The 20105-nt window shown below is 36.5% G+C and overlaps 4 protein-coding genes and 1 long non-coding RNA gene across 7 annotated transcripts; 3 read left to right on the top strand and 2 right to left on the bottom strand.

Annotated features, from left to right (window-relative positions):
- Positions 1 to 603: 603 nt before the first annotated feature.
- On the bottom strand, positions 604 to 3306 carry LOC109120852 (uncharacterized). The gene has a single exon (XM_019215102.3). The coding sequence runs from the start codon at positions 3078 to 3080 to the stop codon at positions 825 to 827; it is 2256 nt and encodes a 751-aa protein (XP_019070647.2). The 5' UTR covers positions 3081 to 3306; the 3' UTR covers positions 604 to 824.
- Positions 3307 to 4113: 807 nt separating this feature from the next.
- Positions 4114 to 7086, bottom strand: LOC101253408 (uncharacterized). The gene is made up of 2 exons (XM_004245711.5): positions 4840 to 7086; positions 4114 to 4340 (listed from the first exon to the last, which is right to left on the bottom strand). The coding sequence occupies exon 1, from the start codon at positions 7084 to 7086 to the stop codon at positions 4876 to 4878; it is 2211 nt and encodes a 736-aa protein (XP_004245759.1). The 3' UTR covers positions 4114 to 4340; positions 4840 to 4875.
- On the top strand, positions 6339 to 7290 carry LOC138337651 (uncharacterized). Its single transcript, XR_011211032.1, has 2 exons — positions 6339 to 6475; positions 6667 to 7290. It is a non-coding gene; the product is annotated as an uncharacterized lncRNA (long non-coding RNA).
- A 427-nt stretch (positions 7291 to 7717) lies between these two features.
- On the top strand, positions 7718 to 16548 carry LOC101253709 (uncharacterized). Of its 3 annotated transcripts, none has more exons than XM_004245712.5 (15): positions 7718 to 7902; positions 7974 to 8145; positions 8279 to 8330; positions 8427 to 8466; positions 9065 to 9139; positions 10419 to 10531; positions 10629 to 10694; positions 12413 to 12555; positions 12788 to 12890; positions 12982 to 13040; positions 13806 to 13910; positions 14412 to 14487; positions 15225 to 15337; positions 15746 to 15805; positions 15888 to 16548. In XM_004245712.5, exons 1-15 carry the CDS (start codon positions 7815 to 7817, stop codon positions 15988 to 15990), a joined length of 1368 nt encoding a protein of 455 aa, XP_004245760.1. In that variant the 5' UTR covers positions 7718 to 7814; the 3' UTR covers positions 15991 to 16548. The 3 variants fall into 3 exon arrangements, 2 of the variants coding, with proteins under 2 accessions (XP_004245760.1, XP_010325479.1); XR_011211029.1 differs by having other exon boundaries at positions 7740 to 7902; positions 14417 to 14487; XM_010327177.4 differs by having other exon boundaries at positions 7740 to 7902; positions 12967 to 13040.
- Positions 16549 to 16807: 259 nt separating this feature from the next.
- LOC101249751 (uncharacterized) lies at positions 16808 to 17859 on the top strand. Its single transcript, XM_004246102.4, has one exon. It carries the CDS (start codon positions 16971 to 16973, stop codon positions 17643 to 17645), a length of 675 nt encoding a protein of 224 aa, XP_004246150.1. The 5' UTR covers positions 16808 to 16970; the 3' UTR covers positions 17646 to 17859.
- Positions 17860 to 20105: the final 2246 nt, after the last annotated feature.

Genomic DNA, 20105 nt, shown 5'->3' with positions numbered 1-20105 from the left:
AAATAAAAAGAATATGAAAAGAACTAAGGTTTACTATTATTAGCTTGTGGTACCACTGGTCTTTCCCACAATAAAATGTAGTTTCAATATTTGTTATCCCCTTCACATAATTCAGTTCCTTATTTAGTTTTTTAAATAAAATAAGAAGGGGAAATCTTTCCACCCAACAAGGAAATGGGTTGACTTTTGAGTCTGCATCTTCTTCAATAGACTTTTCTTGTCTTTGACTCCAAAAGCACTGGAAATTGCACCTTTGAAAAAATTTAGATCAAATAGCCAACCATGGATGACTTTTCTTAGGGTTCTGTCATGTTGAATTGGTTCTTTATACTTTGAATTTTAAGATACTCAACTATTATTCACCTGGCTATATGTTAGTATATGACACCTAAAAATATAAAGCAGTCGTAGTTTGAATGTCTAAATGAAATTCACAAACAAGTTCAATTCTTTCTACTAAAATTCACTACTGTTCTCTCAGCTTCATAGGATTTTCGTATTAAAATTGGGATCTGCTTGGTAATGTTGATAGGGATCTCATAGAATTCATTATTAGGAATCTGAATGTAGATGTTGTGGGCATAGTATAAACTAAGTGGTTACTGAAGACAACATTCAGAAATGTACTAGTTGAGTAACACGTTTAAGCACGTTCTGGTGCTATTTAAATACAATGTTTTGTCCTTCAAATTGGTGATGTATAGCATAGTGTTACGAAGGGGAAGGATAATACAATCTCTCAGAACATTGTTACAAATGCAATATAATATGATACATTATAAAACAATATGTAAGGACTATCCAAGCAAGGTGGCATTTGTTTCTCAGTCCACATTTAGATACAAATCAGATGAACTTTGGGAAGTTGGAGTACAATTTGAGGTTGAACTACGACTGCAGGAGAGGTAGTCTTCCTCTTTGCTCAGTGTACACCAATGATCTATTTTTGACAATTGATCTGGTACTGAACTTGGAAGTGGCTGTGAACGAAGAATTTCCAGAATATTCTCTGCTTTTCCGAGAAGTAAGATGGCAGAACGGACACCTTTTGATCTCTCCGTAATGGTTCCATGGTGGCATTGCATAACTCTTTGTAGGTTGGTAAGACAAGCGCCTGTTATGTCCGTGATCATGGATGACAATTTATCAAACATGATTTTGCTGTTCTCAAACTCTATGCTATCAGAGCTTACCAAAAGAGTTTGACAGATTCTGTACATACTGTTGGCTGCCAACATATTGATAGGCCATTTTGAAGGTGATTCCTTTGGACAAACAGTCGAATCTTTCTTTCTGAATTCGATGAATCTCTGCTTTGCTTTCTCAGAGAGACTTTCAAGCATGTGTTTTGGATTTTGTCCTTCAGTGGCTATCTTCCGGAGATCCACATCCAGCCATTTGTAACATAGATCAACTTCTAACCACACTAATTCTGCTGCTCGCCTGATGTTTGCGAGGTCTTTTCTTGCATCCAGGTTATCTTCCACTACTTTGATGTACATGAGACCTTCATTCACACACTTGATGAGTTCCTTGATTGAATGAAAGTTGATATTTGGAAGTGCAATTGCTATGCTTGTTAGTGTCACTACAGGAAGAGCCCAACAATTGGGAGGATTTTCCGAGTTTAGTGAAGGAATGTGAGCACTGTCAAATTTATGCACTCCTCTGAATCCAGGTGATGATTTCAGTTTCTCCAGAAGTCGTAGAAGATGTTTAGGCTGCTTCTTTTTCCCTATCCCAATCCAATGATTTACCAGATCACTGTTGCTTTGCATCATCAAATCAATTAATGCTTCCTCTCCTTCAAGGTGTAAAGCATAGCAGCTAAGATCTGGTTTTGAACTGGTTTGGGACCCCAATTCTGTATCGAGGCTCGACATCATACTGTAGCATTTTAGCATCTTGATTGCTTTCCGGCAGTATATCAGTGACTGGCTTACAGAGAAAATGGAAACGAGCCGGACTAGCTTACTAAGTGACACCATCATAATTTGCACCAAAATACATAAATCAAGAAGTTTGTTCTTTGATTTATGAGCAAATTTTTTACCATGCCGTCCACAATATCTGAAATCCAATGGGCATTCTTTCCACTGAAGCAGGATACGGATCCAATAGTTCTCCACTTTGAACAACTTGAGTTTGCAGGCATTATTTGCTTTTTTGGGGCAGTTGAAATTTATGGCTCTGAACCATCTAAAAGCTGGTGCAATAGCTCCTACTCCTATTGCCACTGTGTGAGTTACAAGAATCAAGGTTGAGGACCACTTGTATTCAGAGTCTCCACTACAAAAGTTGAAGCTCTTATGGAGGATGTAAGACCTAAACATGGCATCGGCATAAATTCCAGTGCTCATAAGGCAAAAAACTCCAGAAGCAGTGCATGTTACTAAGCGCCCTCCCACGAAATGAGGGCAAGAGGTATAGGCCATGGTCCAAAATTTCATCAATTCGTACTTAAGTTTCTCAGCTGTGCATGTACCCATGATGTTGCATTCTTTGTTTGCTAACTTGTACTTCTTTTTATATTTCAGGTCCAAATAACGCTTTGTAGTTGGTATTGTCACAGCTGAGGATATCAGTAGTAGAAGCAAAACAAGCATGAGAAACATGAGGGCTATATGCTCTTTGAAGAAAACATAGATAACACCAGTAGCTAATTGTATGCCAATGTTCACGATGGCTGTTATAACGAAAATTCCTAAAGCCATTATGTTCATCAACAGCTCTTGATTCTCCATGAGACCTAAAGAAGGCATGAAATTAGCAATTACCGTACAGATTAGAGCAGCACTGCTAAGTTTTGTCAACTGATCTTGTTGACGAGGCATGGATGTATTTAGATCAACAGACAACTTGGTGGCAACAGCTAGTAGCGTCAAAGTTGTAGCATTGAGAGAGAAGAAGTTGCAAGGAAACCAGAATTTTCTGTGGCGCAGTCCATGAAAAGCATCCATTGCCATCCCCAGTGCACAAGCTGCAGAAGCTGCTGCTACATAGACACCAATCCATGGCATAGGCTGGCTGAATTCCGAATCATTCAAGTTTCCATCTATGGTGCAACCTATCCTTCCCATCGCGTTTCAATCTCTTCGCCTGTTATCTCTTGCTTAAAGCTGAAATCTTCGTCTATGGTAGAGTTCTATACTCCCTATTTGATATATTTCCTTCGAGTATTGTCTAGGTTGTTCTTTTTCGGTACAACCATATCTATTTGTTTCATTCATTATGTTTCAATCTATTTCCAAGATTTACTCTTTCTAATAAACATCTTCACTATCATTTGAGCTATTTACTTGCTTTGGTCATAAATGAATTCGTACGTTAAGGCTGTTTAAAATGTCAGCAAGACAAGATGTCAGGACTTTGACTTGAATTTTTTAGTGAAACATAGTGGGATGTGATAAGAATTTTTAAGGTTTTCGTTAAACGTCATCTCTGACTATTTCTCAGGTGGTTGCCAAGATTATCTGCTAAATTTTAAGGTTTTCTTTGAACCTCATCTCTGACTGTTTCTCAGGTGGTTGCCATGATTATCTGCTAGTCAAGGTAGACAATACTCAGAAAAATAAATTGTTGACTATGTTGATTAACTAAGTTGATAGGTCCAAAACTGACCAGTGTTTATGTACAAAATAATATTTATCTGGATTGTGTTTAGCTGTAGAATCTTACTGCATTACTGTCTCTTGTTTTCAAAGGTATTACAAAACAGAAGTTATTACTAGACTTTGAACTGTTATATTATTATCATTGGATTGTGGAAATTAGTGCCGGTCAAGTTCTCCCATCTCTAATTTTCTTTTTTTTTTTCCCTTTTCTAAACCAATCCCAACCACCCCTACCAAAAAAAAAAAAAAGAATGTCCAGGGAAATGGGTTGACTTCTCGGTTCACGTCTTCGTTGATCTTCCGGAAACAGTCTCTCTGCCCCCACAAAGGTAGGGGTAAGACATAACAACATGTAGCAAAAAATAAGAATCCATAAAGTGGGGTGTGGGGAGGGTACAGTGTACACAAGACCTTACCCCTACCTCAAAAGTTAGAGAAGTTGTTTCCGATAGATCCTAGACTCAAAGAACAACAATCCAAAGCAGTCCCAAACATGAAGTAATGGAAGTACAAGAAACAATAGATAGAAATATAACAGAAACTACAACAGTACACTGTAGAGTTCATGGAGTAATATACTAGATCATCTAAACTATTTACAGCTGAATTCATCTCAAGTAAACATCAGACTTCAGAGAACTGTAAGATAGATATCCACAGATAAGATTGGGCTCATCTAGTGCTAGTAGCCTGCTCACTGTGCTGACTTTAGTTCTAGTTCTAGATCTGTTAAATGAAAAGCAAGTGGTGAATCCACTGAATTAGTTAGCAATATTATCTTTAACATTTGGAACAATTAAGTTATAAAACATGCTATATATATCCTTTAGTCACTTTTATCTGATAAGAAGATCTCTGAGGTATTCTTTATCAGTTAGATGAAGTCTATCTTTCAAAACATCAGAATTGTCAACACTTGTTCAACGAAATAGAATTAGTCACTGTAGAAGTATAAAGATGCAGTTAATCAGTAATTGGAAAGTAAGTCTAGGGAGTCCGTTTGGAAATACTTGAACGTAATATTTGTAAGCAAGTCACATATAGTAATACATACGCTCGTTCCTGCCAATGGAAGTTCAAGAAAAACTACTTGGAAAACTGAAATGTTCATTTAAGTTAAATCATTCCAAGACATGCATAGTTTGAAAAATACTGTGTAAGTTATGGAAATACTGGATATGTATACATTTCTAATCATAAGATAGCTCATGGATATGTAACTTACCATCTAAATATGATGTCTCTTGATTAGGTATATAGCTCAGATCTGTATTTCACTATTGAAAGGGATGACAGGAACAAGGTTTGTTGGCTGGAGTGTAAGGTTCGACTGATCAATATAAGCTGATTGATCAGCATTTATATTTGGAAGTTCATGATATTGAATAATCTTCAAGATCTCTTCGGTTTTACCAACTAATAAAGCTGCTCTGTGCACATTTTTTTCCCTATCCTCAATGGCACCAGAATTACAAGCCATAGTTATAGCTCGTGGCAGATTGGTAAAGCAAGCACTTAGTATATCTGCTATTGTAATGGATAATCTCTCAAATAGTTTTTCATGGACCGTGCCATTGTGTCCTTCACTATGCAGCAACAGCAAGATGGCTTTCCCAATTTTGTACATTGAGTTGGCAGCTATTATTCTGACTGGCCAGTTGAGAGGGTTGTCAAGAATTCTCCCATCAGTGGTTTGTTTGAAATCCATCACCTTCTTTGAAGCTATTCCTGTTAGCATCTCAAGTGTTTCCCTAGGAGTTTTTCCTTCGAGGGTCGGTTTCTGCAAGTCTTCATCCAACCATTTTTGATGGATCTCCAGTTCTTCCCACACTATATGTGCTGCATTTCTAATGTTTGTGAACTCACCTTCAGGGTACATAGTTTCCTCTATGAAGCTGGCGTAGGTAAGACCTTCATGGACACTCCTTATCAGCTGATAGTCCATCTGATCTCTCACTTTGGGAAGTGCGACAGTAATGCTAGTGAGTGTCACTAGGCTTATGGTCCAGCAGTTTGAAGGTTCTACTGAATGCAGTACTGGAACTTGGTGGCAGTAAATATCTGCCACCCCAGAAAAGCTGCTAGATTTTCTTAGCAAATTAACGAGTTGAGTTGGCTGTCGTTTCCTTCCTGTGTCTACAAGTCGGCTTGCATTACCAGATATGTTCTTAAAGATTCTTTCAGGAAGTTCCTCTTCGCCTTCAAGTAACAGAACATAATGGTGCAATTCAGTCTCTCTCATGTGTTCTGGTTCTGATTGATGATAGTTTGGGCCCTGAAGTTGACACAAAAACATCAAGTTGAAGGAAACAACTGAGACAAACCGCACAAATTTGCTCATTGAGACAACCAGAATCTGACTTCTTATGCTGAAGGCAAGAATTAAGTTTCTTGTACCTTGGAGATATTTTCTAAATTTTGTTCCCCTGATGTTTAAAGACAATGGTTTCTCCTTCCACTCAACCAGCTTGCGGATCCAGTAGTCTTCGACTTTAAAGAAATTAGCATTGGCATTGCCTGTTTTGTTGGAACGCTTAAAGCTTATACAGATAAACCATCTGAGGGCCGGAGCAACAGTACCCACTACCACCCCAATAGACTGAACAATAAGAATTACGCTTGTTGTCCATTCGTATGTTGAACTATTTGGGAAATATGGAGGTGAATTGTATATTCTTATAAGAGCTTCCATCAAAATTAGAGATGCCAACACACAGATTGTCCCGGAAGTCGAAAAGGTTACAGAACGTGCCATCACAAATTGAGGGTTACTAGTTTCGACCATCATCCAGCACTTCTCCACCGTGTCTCTCAGTCTATCGATGGACAACCTTCCGAATGCTAGTGCATCATTCCTCAAGGTAATTTGATATGCTTCTTTATAGTTAAGTTCAAGAATTTTTTTGGTAGTTGCAAGTGTTAAAGAGGAGAAACTCAGTACCAATATCAGAAGAAACATGAGGAATATAGTTGCTATAAATTCAGGTTTCAGGTTAACAATCAAACCAGTATGCATCTCAATGAATAAATTGACAATGATTGTGATTACCAGGATGTCCAGAGCTACAACGTTCGACAAAATTTCTTTGTTACTCATGGCTCCTATTGATGGCATGAAGTTACCTATAACAACACACATGAAAACAGTACTGGCTAGTTTGGAAAGCTGGTCAGTATGGCCTGGCATCGGTTCAGATATCTCGACAGGCAACTTCATTGCTACAGCTAACACTGTAAGAGAAGCAGCATTCAGCGCAAAGAATTTGCATGGGAACCAAAGTCTCTTCACGCGGAAGGCTTGGAAAGCATCAGCAGCCATAGCAAGGATACAAAGTAGAGATGCTGCTGCTACATAGATACCGATCATTGGCATTGGGCTACTGAACGATTCGTTGTAGCATCTTTTGTTACACGCCTTGGTGATCATATGACAATAAGGATTATCACACGACGCCTCATTCATGTTCACCATGACTCCTGTTTCCCTTGTGGGTGCTAACTTCAGGACTCAGGAGCAAGAATGTGAAGAGCTACATCAAATGGTTTATCTGTATTTTTAGCCTTGTGATTTGAAACCAACATGGAAGGATGACTGAGCTTTCAATTGCATTGAATGATTGACAATTTGATGTAAACTGACAATAGACTTTTCCACAAAGAGAGCGCCACAAATCACTATGTTCAGTGTTTTCCCTATGCCTTCCTTTTAATTAATGATGGTTAGTCTGATTTTGACTTGACGCGGAATTTAAAATAGTAAAGAAAGACTTTTATATCTTGCGATCTTAAACCAAAAATATGTGTTTTAATTTTTGTAATCTTAAAAATACCGTCCAAAAAGTTATTATCTAAAAGGTAAAAAAATACATTCTTTTTTAAATGGACTATAAATAAATTAAATCAGGGTGAGTACAAGGATACTAAAGATCAAGTCTTTCAACATCTGATGTGACATTTACCGGGAAATTTCTATGTCAAATGGGACACGACTAGTGGAAATCTGTTAATCATCTCAAATTTGAGCTGATTTTCGTGCCAAATAAAAATAGGTCACTCTTTTTTAAACGAAACAAGTATTATTGTTATTATTATTATTTCATTGCTACTAAAAAATAAAAATAAAGGTGAAGTAAATTATTTAGGCACCTTTTTCAGTTTAAAATCTTGAGCTAAAAAATTACAGAAAGGCCAAAGAGGGAAATGACGACGAGGAGCAATTTCTACAAGAACCCTTCTTATGCATACAATAAAGCGTTTAATCTCAATTCTGCTATTCAAAATCTTCAAGGTTTCAATTCTTATTCAACGTTTCGGTTTTTGAATTATCTTCAGTTTGATTCGTTTTTTTCTCTTTTCCAGCTTATAATGCAGTCACCGGTAACGGTCCGCCTCCGGTGGAGACGAATTCCGTCGAAGAAAAAACCAGCCACAGGAAACGCCGACGGGAACGGAAATCTAAGGTGCAGCAGAACAATGAAGTGGAAGTTATTGATTTGCCTATGTCTCATCAGGATTATATTGAAAAAAGGAGGTGATTTTAGTTTTAATTTCAAATTAGCAAGTAGATTTTACTGTTCACTTCAATAAGCTAGGTTGTGCAGGAAGGAAAAAGTAACTTATGAAATCTGGAGTTGTGAGTTGATCATTTTGTATATGAAATGCAGGAAGGAGGGTAGTTCAACTCAGCCTTATGAAGAATTGACTGCAGAAGTGTTGGTAATTGGAACTGTTTGCTTTAATGTGTTCTGTACGTATGTTTAATATCATGTCAGTTATAGTTTAGTGATTGCTTGGGTTCTAATTCTGTTCCAGGAACCGTCAAGTTCAGCACTGCATTTGGTGGAGTACGACAGTAAGAGCTTCATTTGGCTTTTTTTCTTTTGGTTTTATTCTCGATGAATTAAAAAGGTTTAATTTTAGTTTGGGTATGCAATTGGTTATGGGTGTTGATCTGGACTCAAAGTATCCTTGCTTGTTTTAAGAATTCCATATTTTTGAGGGTTCCCATTATCTGAGTGTTATATAATTCATTTGGAAAAAGTTGTTTGACTTTTATCTTTTATATTTTGATGGTTCCTCTTACTGATGCTAAGAGCAAGGATTGGTGTACTGGATACTTTGGTGTCTATCATTTACATATACTTGCTAAATTGAACCTCTTTGACATTTCTCTGCACTTCCCTTGTTCATTTGCTAATTATGGTGCAGAGAAATATCAGTCATACTTGGCAAGTCTCTCTCTCTTTCTCATTTCTCTTTTTTTGTATATGTTTTATGTGTTCTAGGTACATATCACTCATCTACTTGTCAGAAAAAGTACTCCTATGTGTCAATCGTTTTTATCCCTCAAGTTTACACTTGTTGAATCTTTTAATTCCCATTTTCTCTAGGAGTAAGAAGTTTTTCTTTCCAAGACTGAGCTCATGAAAAAATGTTCATGAATTGTTCAGGTGATGCGAGCACTTCGTCAGAATGTGAAGAAGGGGATGATCCTTATCCGAATACTGAAATTTTACTGGTTAAAGGTTAGTAGAACTAGAATTTCATTTATTTTACTTTGTGATTTTGTATACTGTCTAGTTATGTATCCTTTTCATCAGAAGTATCTATAAGGGTCATTTGGGGTAGAAGTACATACACACATCTATATGAATATGGGTCTATACATAATGCATCTACGTATCCGCTTCAACTCGGCAACAAGAATTGGTTATGGAATAATCTTTTAGTTGGATTTCTCATTCTTAAAAAACTTTATGTTAGAGTCATCTATGGAACAACCTTTTTGTTGCTCTTTCTCATTCTAAAAGATTTTCTGGTTAGTTAGGGTTTATAATGGACCAGAAAGATAACTAGAACATTACATATATGTTTCACTCCCCTTCACCAACAAGGGTTATGTGGTGGGATGGATCGGACCCCTCCACCCTTAACCAAAGGTCTTGAGTTTGAGCCCTAGGTGTGAAAGACAATTTGTTAGGGAGCGCTTCACCCTTAAATGGTCCTAACATGGCATGAATCTGGTTTAGTCTACCCAATGTGAGTACTGGACACTGGCCAGAAAACCAAAATAAAAATGTTTACTTTCCTTCACTTGGAAACTATATGCCCATTAGAGTAAGGCATGCTCTTGAAACTAGATCCACTTGTTCTTCTTTCCAACATTGTTTCTAACAATGAACTTATTCCATGCCAATTTGGTGGTTATCCTATTCCACACTACTCGAAAGCCGTTGTAAAATAATCATCGATTTCTATCATAATGGAGGTTAATTATAGGATATCCTTGTGCAAGTGAAGATTTCTAAGATTAAGAATGATGATATTTAGGACAAGGTAGGAGTGGCCTCAACGGTGAACAAGATGCGGGAAGAGAGATTGAGATAGTTTGGGCATATGAAGAGGAGGTGCGCAGAGGCCCAGTGAAGAGGTGTGAAAGGTTGGCCAAAGTGGGTTTTAGGAGAGGCAGAGGTAGGTCGAAGAAGTATCGGGGAGAGTTGAATGAGTGTAGTGCCACCTTTTGATTGCATCCAAGGAAAGAATGCCACAAAAGGTGTTTAGCAAAATGGAACAAATGTTTTTTTTTGTCTTTAAAGGTTTGACTCAATATTCTTGAATGAACCCATTAACTACTAATCTGGCATTGTATCTATATAATATAATTCCCACCACATCGAAACCCCTTGATAGATAGTTATTAAATTTATCCTCAAGTCTGGAATTTGCCAACAGCTTGATTATTATGGCCTTCAAGAGGTTTCTGTTCCTTCCCTCTTACATGATTTTCTCCATTAACATTTTTAGGTAGTGGAAATGAAACAGATAGAGTTAAAACTCGTAGTGAGCAGCGATTTCCTCTTCCAGGAGAACCTGCTTGTGTGGTATGTGGGAAGTATGGGGAATATATATGTGATGAGGTAAGTCACTGGATCACGGGTCTGTTTCTCTTTTGTTAGCTTGTACTTTGTGTTCCTCTCTTAACGAACCCCAAATCCTTGTTTGCTTTGCTTGTAGACTGAAGAAGACATCTGCAGTACGGATTGCAAATCTGACCTTCTGCAAAATCTTAAACTCCAGCAGGTATTTCTTCTTTCTATTTGTTTATATAGACCAGCATGGATACATATGTAATGATTTGGGATTTAACTATTGCTTTTCAAAATGGTATATGCAAAAAAAAAAGATAAAAGAAAAAAGTAGTAGAGATCCTGGGTCATTTTGAGATATTTTTTTATTATTCGAGTTCTCATTCTCTCAGAAATATTTTGAATGTAGATAAGTTTAAACAGTAAGTTAAACCAACTAAACTTCCAAGAAATGGTCAAATGTAGAGTTGAGATGTTCAACTTTTCAAACTTAAAAGAAATGCTCAGACTCAGTTATGCTGCATTTGTTTTTTGAATTATTTTCTTTTTCCTGAACTAGTTTAACTTGCCATACTTAAAAACCTAATTTAACTTGAAGATACAAGCGCTGGCACCTGCTTATATTCTCTTTCACCCCCACCCCCCTCATGCTTTTTTAATGGGACATACTTAGATTCTCACTCTTAAATTGGAGTTTATAAGAATCCAATTTAAAAAGTATACAACAACATACCCAGTAAAATCGCACGAAGTGAGGTCTGGTTGAAAATAGGGTAATACAATAATTCAATAATGAAGTGACAGAAAATTTTGTAAAATAGAAGAAATATACATAACCTCCTGGAAAGGATACTTTTCATATTTTGTTTGGTTAATAAAATTATATAGTAAATTAGTCTAGTTTCTCTTTCTTAGATAGATGTACTACATATTTAAAGTATTTTAGCATTTAATAATAGTTCAAGTAGAAAGATCACAATGTTTAGTAGCAAATAAGAATCTGTCGGTTTTACATTAGATTCTATGATCTGGAACCCATTTTTATTTTTATAAAAGTTCTCAAACTTATGGTTGGATATGTTACCATAATACATTTTTTTCTTTCTGTAGAAGTGATTCCATTCCAAAGTGGATAATGTTATTTTTCTAGAGTATTTTATTTTGACATTTGAGGGACCTGACTAATTGACAGAATTATGACAGTACATTTTTTTACTTTCACTATTTCAATTTAGACTGTATTATTTAACCAATTGTTAGGAAACAAGTCAAATGAACTAAGAATCTTTTAGCTACTCTATTGTAAGGTGAAGTTGAATAAAATGATTTTATTTCTCTTCATACAACATACCTGGTTATTTGGAAGTCTAGAAAGATAATGAAAATAGAAACTTTTAAATTAGAATGATGCATGTTCTTTTAGTACTTCTTATGCATATGGGTTCTGAAAATATTTCAAAGAGAAACTAAATGTATTTCGAATAAAAAATTTCAAACCTAATAACAGAAATTAACTATGAAACTTGATGAGCCAACAATTGTTCAACAACTACATATCAGTCCCAAACAAGTCCAGGGAGCCAACAATTGTCAAAAGGAACAAAAAACAGCTGATCTGATAGTGCTAATTCCCTTGCTAGACACAATTTTATGTTTTTATAGTGTTTTTGTACTACTTTAATTAATTAGAGAATGTTGGAGTCTAAACAGATAAGAATTCAGCATTTTAAAAGGGACCCATGTCTTGAACATTAGAGCTTCTAATATGTTGGTCAGGAATTAGGATATGTAGTAAGCACCAAATCTGTAAATCAATTGAACAATACTATCACACCAAAAAAGAAAAAACATTTGAGCAATACATACTTTTATATATGTATGAATGAGATACCTGCTTCTTCAACTCCAACTGTTTCTCTGACGATGTCTTAGGGGGGCTTAAGTAGCAAGGTCAAAGCTGAGAGTTTTTCTGGACAAAAATGCAAATTGGAAGTTCCTGAATCTGGAGGCAACATCTGGGATCATGACCGTCATCGATGGTCCAAGAATAGATCTGCTCTTTGTACTTATGAGTGGTAAGCTTGTTGACATTCAGTTTGAAGATGAGTACTCTCTCTAGATTAGGTCTTGGGCACCAAAGACTTTCATCTGTTATATTTGGATGGTCATTCTCAGCAATAAGCTCTGCTTGGACTTAGATAATTACACAATGTGCTGGATGTGTCAACCACCGTCATGATCAAAAGTCAAATGTGCCTTATTTTGTGCTCTTGATCTTTTTTCTAAAATATAATTTCACTGGTGTAGTTGGAAATGTAAGAGGCCAGGTCATCTTCCTGAAGATTGTTTGATCACGGCATCAAAAGTTCTACCCGTTTCCTCTGGTCAAGTTGGTGAATCCAGCGAACAGGTTCTACTTCCTTTCTTAAGATCTTAGAAAATAAGCCAGTCGGAAGTATAGTTATATTTTGTTATGCTATTCTCAGAAATACCTTACGCAGGTGGAAGTGGCTCAAAGTAAACCCAGTATATCCAAAGAGCTTCTGCAACTGTATAAAAGGTTCTTTAATTCCCTGTAGTTTTGTTTTCTTAAGTTTCGTCTTGTATACTAAATTTTAATTTGTATCCCTGCAACAATACAGCAGCCTCCCCCCTCCTCCCTGACCGAAGGAAAGTTGAAGAAGGAGAGAGACATTGTCCGTGTGTGCTTGTTTTTTACATGTGTGGTGTGTCTTGACCTTCACTTTGTGTGTGAATATGAGTATTCTCCATACACCGTCGTTAGAAAATGGACCTTGGTGTAACTCAACCTCAAAAGTTAGCTCATGACATGAGAATTGCCTAAAACCATGTATGGACACAACAACATATTCCCTCAACAATTTAGCCCCGTATGTTAAGGTCTAGACATCTGGGATGTGAACAACATTCCATGGGGGACCTGACATCAGGTATATCAAGAATAGCAATGGGTTTGAATCTAATATCTTGTTATGAAAATAGATCTTGGCTAAGCCAACCGAGCTGAGGAATGTCCAAAACGATATAAGGAGATAATAGCTATTTCTCTCCACCAATTTAGGACAATTTAGCAAGTATGCTTCAAGATAATCAACACAATTGACAGCCCTGTGTTATCAATTGCTTACCCATGAATCGCAGGTTCTCAGTTTACCTGTGAATTCCAAGTTATTGGCTCTTCTCCTAGCTTTTATGCAAAGAAACACACGTAATAAGCTCATATGTAACAGTTAAACGTATGCATTTTATGCCGAATATGAATGTCCATCGCTAATATTGGTTTTTGGTCTCTCTTTATCTGCAGATGCCATCAAATTGGCAAAAGCTCATTGGATGCTAATTGTAACACTTGCCGAAGATCAACTACTTTAGCCACGTGTCTTGATTGTAGTAATACCTTTTGTGACAGGTAATTTAGCAGGAGTTGAAGTGAGCTCAGCTTTATGTGCTATATTGCTTGGTGAATTCATGTGTTGCCTCTTTTGACAGCATCAAATTGCTCAAACCATAAGGGATTGATGACATGTTAGGATGGCATAATTTTTGGTGCCTTCTCCTAGTTTGGAATCCCCCCACCTTTTCCCCTTCCTCATTCTGTGTGACCCCTAAAGTAGGTCTATACATGTTGCTTGAGCTTTCGTGGGACAACGTGACAGATGACTCTTAAAGAATCTATTCTCTTTTATTGGGAGATAATGGGGAGGGTCCCCCACTTTCATGGTTGAATATAACCGATTAGGATTCAAATGAGGAGCTTGGATTTTGTGATGAAACTGAAGGGATGCTAGGATTTATAATTCTGATACCTTTTGAACATCACAGTTCTTGGCCTTCTTAACCAGTGAAGCTTATGATTTATTCAATTTGTAATGAAGGAGAATTGGTTAATCTTTATCTATGGTGATCTCAGTGCAGGTCACCTGAGAGAACACATCACTGGACACCCTTCTCACCGACAATATTACTCCTATAAGCTCAAGCGTTTGGTAATGCTTTCCTATCTTAGTTCCTGTAATTTCAATTTGACTTAGGTTATGATTCATATCATAAATACGTGTAAAATGTGACAGTTATGGAGAGCGTTACGCTTCTAATTCTTGTTATTACTATAATTTTTGCATTTTAGTCATTATTAGGACGTTTATCAATTTTGTTGAAGATCAGTTGTGCCAAAACATAATCTTGGAATATTAAATAAATACAAGCTTTAGTTTGTTTATGCTTACTTTTGGACCATCATGAAAAAAGTTTAGTTAATGTGGTATACCATTGCAGTGCAAAGTCATATAAGCTTGTCATAGTACTAGATTGAGCAGAACTCCCTGTTTCATTGTCTGTCAGCATTCTGAATCACTGCTTCTGATTTTTAACTCGTCCTAAGAGAGATTTTGCCAGGTATACCCATTCCCCCACCCTAAAGGAGGATTGCTATAGGTTGTTGCCAATGTAAAAGTAATCTAGTTATGTGAGGGATGCAAACTCCAAAGCAAAGCATTCATGGGAGAGGATAGTACTAGGGTAGATGACCCCCTACGAAGTCCTTGTTTGTGTTCCTTGGCAGCCAACTTGTTTGGATTGACGTGTAGTTGATTAATTTATATTTGACACTGATTTTAATTTTATCACCATTTTGGTTGCTCTTGATATTTTTATTTATTGCTGAGTTTATCATATTGACCTGTATGTTTGACATTCTTAATGATTCAATCTTTATTAAATGTAGGTAAAATGCTGCAAATCTACGTGCAGAGTGACAGACATCAAGAATCTTTTAGCTTGTCACTATTGTTTTGATAAGGCTTTCGACAAGTTCTACGATATGTATTCTGCAACTTGGTATGTGATGGTGTTACACCTAATGATGCTGATATATTTTATGAAAGCATGACTTGACTGGTCATATCATTTGACATTTCAACTTTGAAATTACCAAGGTCAAGAATTTAGGTCCTAGGGAGAGTGATAATTGCTATTGGTGCCCCTTCCGTAAGGCCCATCCCAACTAGAAACACAACTTATATCCAGTATAAAAATGAAGACAACTTATTCTAATGTCATGTTAAAATGATTAATATTCCATCACAATGTGGTTTAGTTCAAAAGCTAGTCTGTTGTATAGCATGTACAACTAAAATTCTCTTGAATCCAATCCGTAAGCTATCGCCTCTCTGAAACTTCTTCATTGCCTGGGGTAAGTATTTTATTCCTTGTAAATAACCAGTTAATTTATGTTGTTGTATTCAGGAAAGCAGCTGGACTTTCAATTATCTGCAATTCTATTTGCTGTGAGGATCACTTTGAATGGTAAGTCATGAATTTTAATAATTTCTTGCATCTTTTGAAATATCCCATCTACACAACTCTACTACAAGAGCTACCTCCACAGGCACAGGATTAATTGCTTGAGTGCGGGTGTAGAAGACAGTTCCTACATCGTAAAGAAACATTCTGCTTGTGAGAACTACGCTTTGAGCGACTTCATCTTCTGAATAATTGCGCAGCAAGGTACCATGCATCAGAAATCACGAGCTGTACGAACATCTGTTTAACTTAGTTCTTTGAAGATTCGGTGTGAAGCTGATATACTACATATCATCATCGTATGTGGTTGATGCTTGGTGAGCTACAGTACGGTAAATGATTCAACTTTCCAACACCATTCTAAATTCAGACTCAAGAAGCATTCTCGAAGCACAGCTGAAAAGAGAGAAGAATTTGCCCGTTCATTAGATACTCTTTTTCTACGAGATGCTGGGAATCCCTTGTACCACATAGTATGTAGATTTTGAAGAAGAGTATTTGGAATGTCAATTGCAAGGCAATGGTTTCTGATGTTTGTCGTGTGCTATAAGGTGCCAACGACCATTTGGTTTGTATTTTCTTGGAAATTTGGAGGTGGAAGAAGATATGAGATACTTATGATGCCATCATATCCAATTCCATGTTCCCTATGTTGTAAATTCACCATAACCAGGGGCGGAGCTATGTATAAGTTTTACTTGTTTTTACTTCTCGTACAATTGAGTAACATACATAATCTTTACAAATTTTACTTGTTTTTACTTCTCGAACAATTGAGTAACATACATAACTTTTACGGCAGAACATACTTACCGTTTGAGCAAGTTCGTGCATTTAAAAATTTCAAATCGTCCATTACGGAGGTTATTTTTGCAAATCATTTGGATAATTTTTATAAAAAAAATAACCCAAATCTTAAAAATGAATTGTATTTGAAGGTCAAAAGTCTAAAAATCTTGTTTAACTTATAAAATAAGGTCAAAAAGTTTAAAATCACCCGCCGAAAGCCAGTGCTGTAAACCGTCAGGTTCGGCCCATTATAAAACAAGCTTGAACCAGAAACCGACCCGATACCGATTTCCTGATCAACTTCAATTCATCAGAAATTAGGGGTATCAATTTCCCCAATTCATCGTCTGTTGTTCCGGAGATTTAAAGCAATCAAGCTATGGGAGGCCACGGAGGTTTGAACATTCTTCCACAGAAGCGATGGAACGTGTACAACTTCGATAACCGTGAGAAAGTAAAGCGGGACGAGGAAGCCGCGGCTAAAGAGGAACAGCTCAAGCAGGAACAATCTCGTAAGCGCGATTCCGAGTATCGGCTCGAGCAGCTCCGTCAAGCCCGTGGCTTATCATCATCAGCAGCGCCGTCGTCTTCATCGTCTAGTCACGTCAAAAAATCGTCATCAGAACAGAAATCGCCGGAGGAGAAACCGGGAAAGAAGGATTCTAACCACATCAACTTGTTCGAAGGGATTCGAATCTTCGATCCAGTTAAAGCAAAAGATGAGGAGAAAGACGGAAGGGATAAGAAGAGAGCGAAGAAAGAGCAACCGCCGAGAGTTATTACTCCGGAGGATGAGAAGTATAGGTTAGGGTATGGGATTGTTGGTAAAGGAACGAAATTGCCATGGTATTTGGAGAAACCGAAAGAGGATTCCGGTGAAAAGAGTGACGAAGACAATGATTACTCCAGACCTGTGAAAAAGAGTAATGGGAAAAAGACAGTGGAGGAATTGCGACAAGAGAGGTTGGAGAGGGAGAGGAAGGAGAAGGGAAGAGAAAGAGCTTTGTTAATGGAGAAGAATCGAAGAGATGGAGGATTCTCGCGACGAAGATGAGGTGAGCATTGGCACTTTAAAGTTGCTAATGAGTTAGTCGGTCTGCTTTGTAAAGATCATTACTTGGTTTGATTGTTTACAATTTGTTAATGTTTTTCAATGTAATAAGCTATCAATTCTGGTGATTCGTAAAGCTTTGTGAAGATCATTGCTTGTAGTTCAGATTTTCATGTATTTCAACTTCTTTCAAGCTCGTATGACAATTTCTCAGTAAGTGAAGTTTTGGTACTTGGGTGGTGGCTTAGGTTCAGAAGTAGGTTAGTTAGAACTGACAAGTGATAAAGATTTCTCTTTGTGAGCATGCCCCGAATCTCAATTCTTGTGATCCTAACATTTTAAGCAATACTACATAAAGCCTAAAGCTTCTCTCTTGGAAACCAAGCATAGCTCTTTGAATAATGAAGTAAAGATTTCTTCTTTAACAAGCTTCTCTAAGTTTCAGGCGGTTCAGATGGAGAGAAAGTACATTCTCGTGGGTAGATTGCACGATTCCTTATTTTTCTGAAAGAACAAAAAGTTAGAAGTAGTCTCTAGTGTAGAAGAATTTCCGACAAGACTCTACCAAGTGAACTCTGAAGTATTTTCCATCCTGTGTCTTCTGGTTTCAGAAAGCTTCGTAGAGGTACAGAATCAACCCATTCTTCAGATTTCTTGTAGGATGTTAGGGGTTTTGAGTTGAATTTCATGAACTCTATTGGAGCATTACATTCACCCAGGCTTTGCAGGGTTTATAGTGTGATGACCCAGCGTAAAATAATTGGTTAGAATTTAAATATCAATCTGTTTACCAAAAATTTATGGGTCATCTTGGTATTGATTTAAATGGAATTTCTGCAAGATCCTGTTAGTCCTGTGGCAATTAATTTGGGAGAGAATTTCCATTTTGAGACCTCTTATAAATCTCATCAGGATTCTTTTTTTTCCCTTGAAATATTTGTTCATTCAACAAGAATGCTGTCTAACATTTTGGTATAGCTTAACTTATGAGTCAAGAGTGGGACATATATTTTTTTCTTTTCGACAGATTTTTGTATTTTCGAAGCGCTCTTGAGGTGTATCTACACAGTGTTGTGTACTCAGTTTGGAGAAAGTTCTTGAGGGAAAGTTGTAGAGATTGTGTGTGGGGAGAGGGAAAGTTCTTGAGGGTACACTGCATATCATTTGTTTTAGAAAAAAGGTGGGGTGGGAGGAATTGCTGCCATTTCTAATTATGGATCATTTGAGCAACTGCAAAGCTGCAGGGGGTTGGTAAATCTCTGGCTGATTAGAGATTGTTTTCATTTGTTAAAAGCTGGAATCTTTCTTTACCTTTTTGTCTGTATTTTCCTCTAGTTTATTGGTACTTTAGACTTGGAAGCTGTACTTGTCAAGTTTGTTTATCTTCAAATTTCTCCATTTACAAAATCGTGTTTTGGAACGTTCGATCGATGTATGTGTATATTAGGAGATATAAAATCAGAATTAAGAATATACAAGACAAGATGAAAGTTGTTCACAAATGGAGGACAACTGTGTGAAACAAGATTAAGATTATTTGACCATGCGAGGAGGAGAGGTACGGATGTCCAAAATGTGAAGGTGTGAGAAGTTGACTTTAAATGGTTTTGGAAGAGGTAGGCGAAAGAAGTATAAGGAAAAAGTGATTAGGCCACATATGACTCAGTTTTAACTTACTGAAAATATATATGATCTTCGATTTCTACTACTAGCTATTATTTCTTATATTTCGATTATATATTATTTTTTATAGTTACTGTTTAGAATGCTTTGATATACTTCTACTACTGGCTATTGTTTCACAAATATTTTTCTTTTTTATTGACTCAAACCTCAACTGACTCGGACATCACGCCTACCAAATAAAAATATACATATGGGCTAACCGTCTAAGGTGTTGGACCTAGTGGCATTAGGCTAGTTGATTGACCTGCTCCTCATTAATCATATGGTTAGTTGGCGGCTTTTTCAAATTATTATTACAACTATAATTAGGTATTCCATTCTCGTGATTTTAGATTTCGAAATTTAAATAAATTTAATTTTATTATAATTTTTTCTTATATTTTTTAAATACTTTAAATTATCAATTATTATGACTTATAGTAAATAGAGTTTACAAACATATAAATATCATTTTAAGAAATTAAAAATTTCAGAAGCAAATTTTATCAAATTTAAATTGTTTAACTCTTAAAAAATGATTTTTATATAAATTTAGACAAAAAGAGTATTAAAAATACCTATCATATCTTGCCAGTAGCTGTTTTACCTGCTTCACATACTAATAAATAAATTATGGTACTTCCCATACAGATAAAATAAACTACTAATATCTTTGGAAAAGCTCTGATTCTTCCGAATATGAGCACCTGCTATTATATTAATTCTCCGTCTCAATTTATGTAATACTAATAAATTTTATATAAAATTTAAGAAAAAATAAACAAATTTTAGACATTC

The sequence above is a fragment of the Solanum lycopersicum genome, chromosome 8 (assembly GCF_036512215.1).
Source record: "Solanum lycopersicum chromosome 8, SLM_r2.1".
Taxonomy (NCBI): Eukaryota; Viridiplantae; Streptophyta; class Magnoliopsida; order Solanales; family Solanaceae; genus Solanum; species Solanum lycopersicum.
This window is presented reverse-complemented; position numbering and strand designations above follow the sequence as displayed.

Coding starts and splice junctions, on each gene's coding strand:
- LOC109120852 (XM_019215102.3), bottom strand. CDS start 3,080: ATGGGAAGGATAGGTTGCACCATAGATGGAAACTTGAATGATTCGGAA.
- LOC101253408 (XM_004245711.5), bottom strand. CDS start 7,086: ATGGTGAACATGAATGAGGCGTCGTGTGATAATCCTTATTGTCATATG.
- LOC101253709 (XM_010327177.4), top strand. CDS start 7,815: ATGACGACGAGGAGCAATTTCTACAAGAACCCTTCTTATGCATACAAT. Junction 8,467..9,064: donor GCATTTGGTGGAGTACGACA/GTAAGAGCTTCA, acceptor TGAATTGTTCAG/GTGATGCGAGCACTTCGTCA. Junction 13,041..13,805: donor CTTCTGCAACTGTATAAAAG/GTTCTTTAATTC, acceptor CTTTATCTGCAG/ATGCCATCAAATTGGCAAAA.
- LOC101249751 (XM_004246102.4), top strand. CDS start 16,971: ATGGGAGGCCACGGAGGTTTGAACATTCTTCCACAGAAGCGATGGAAC.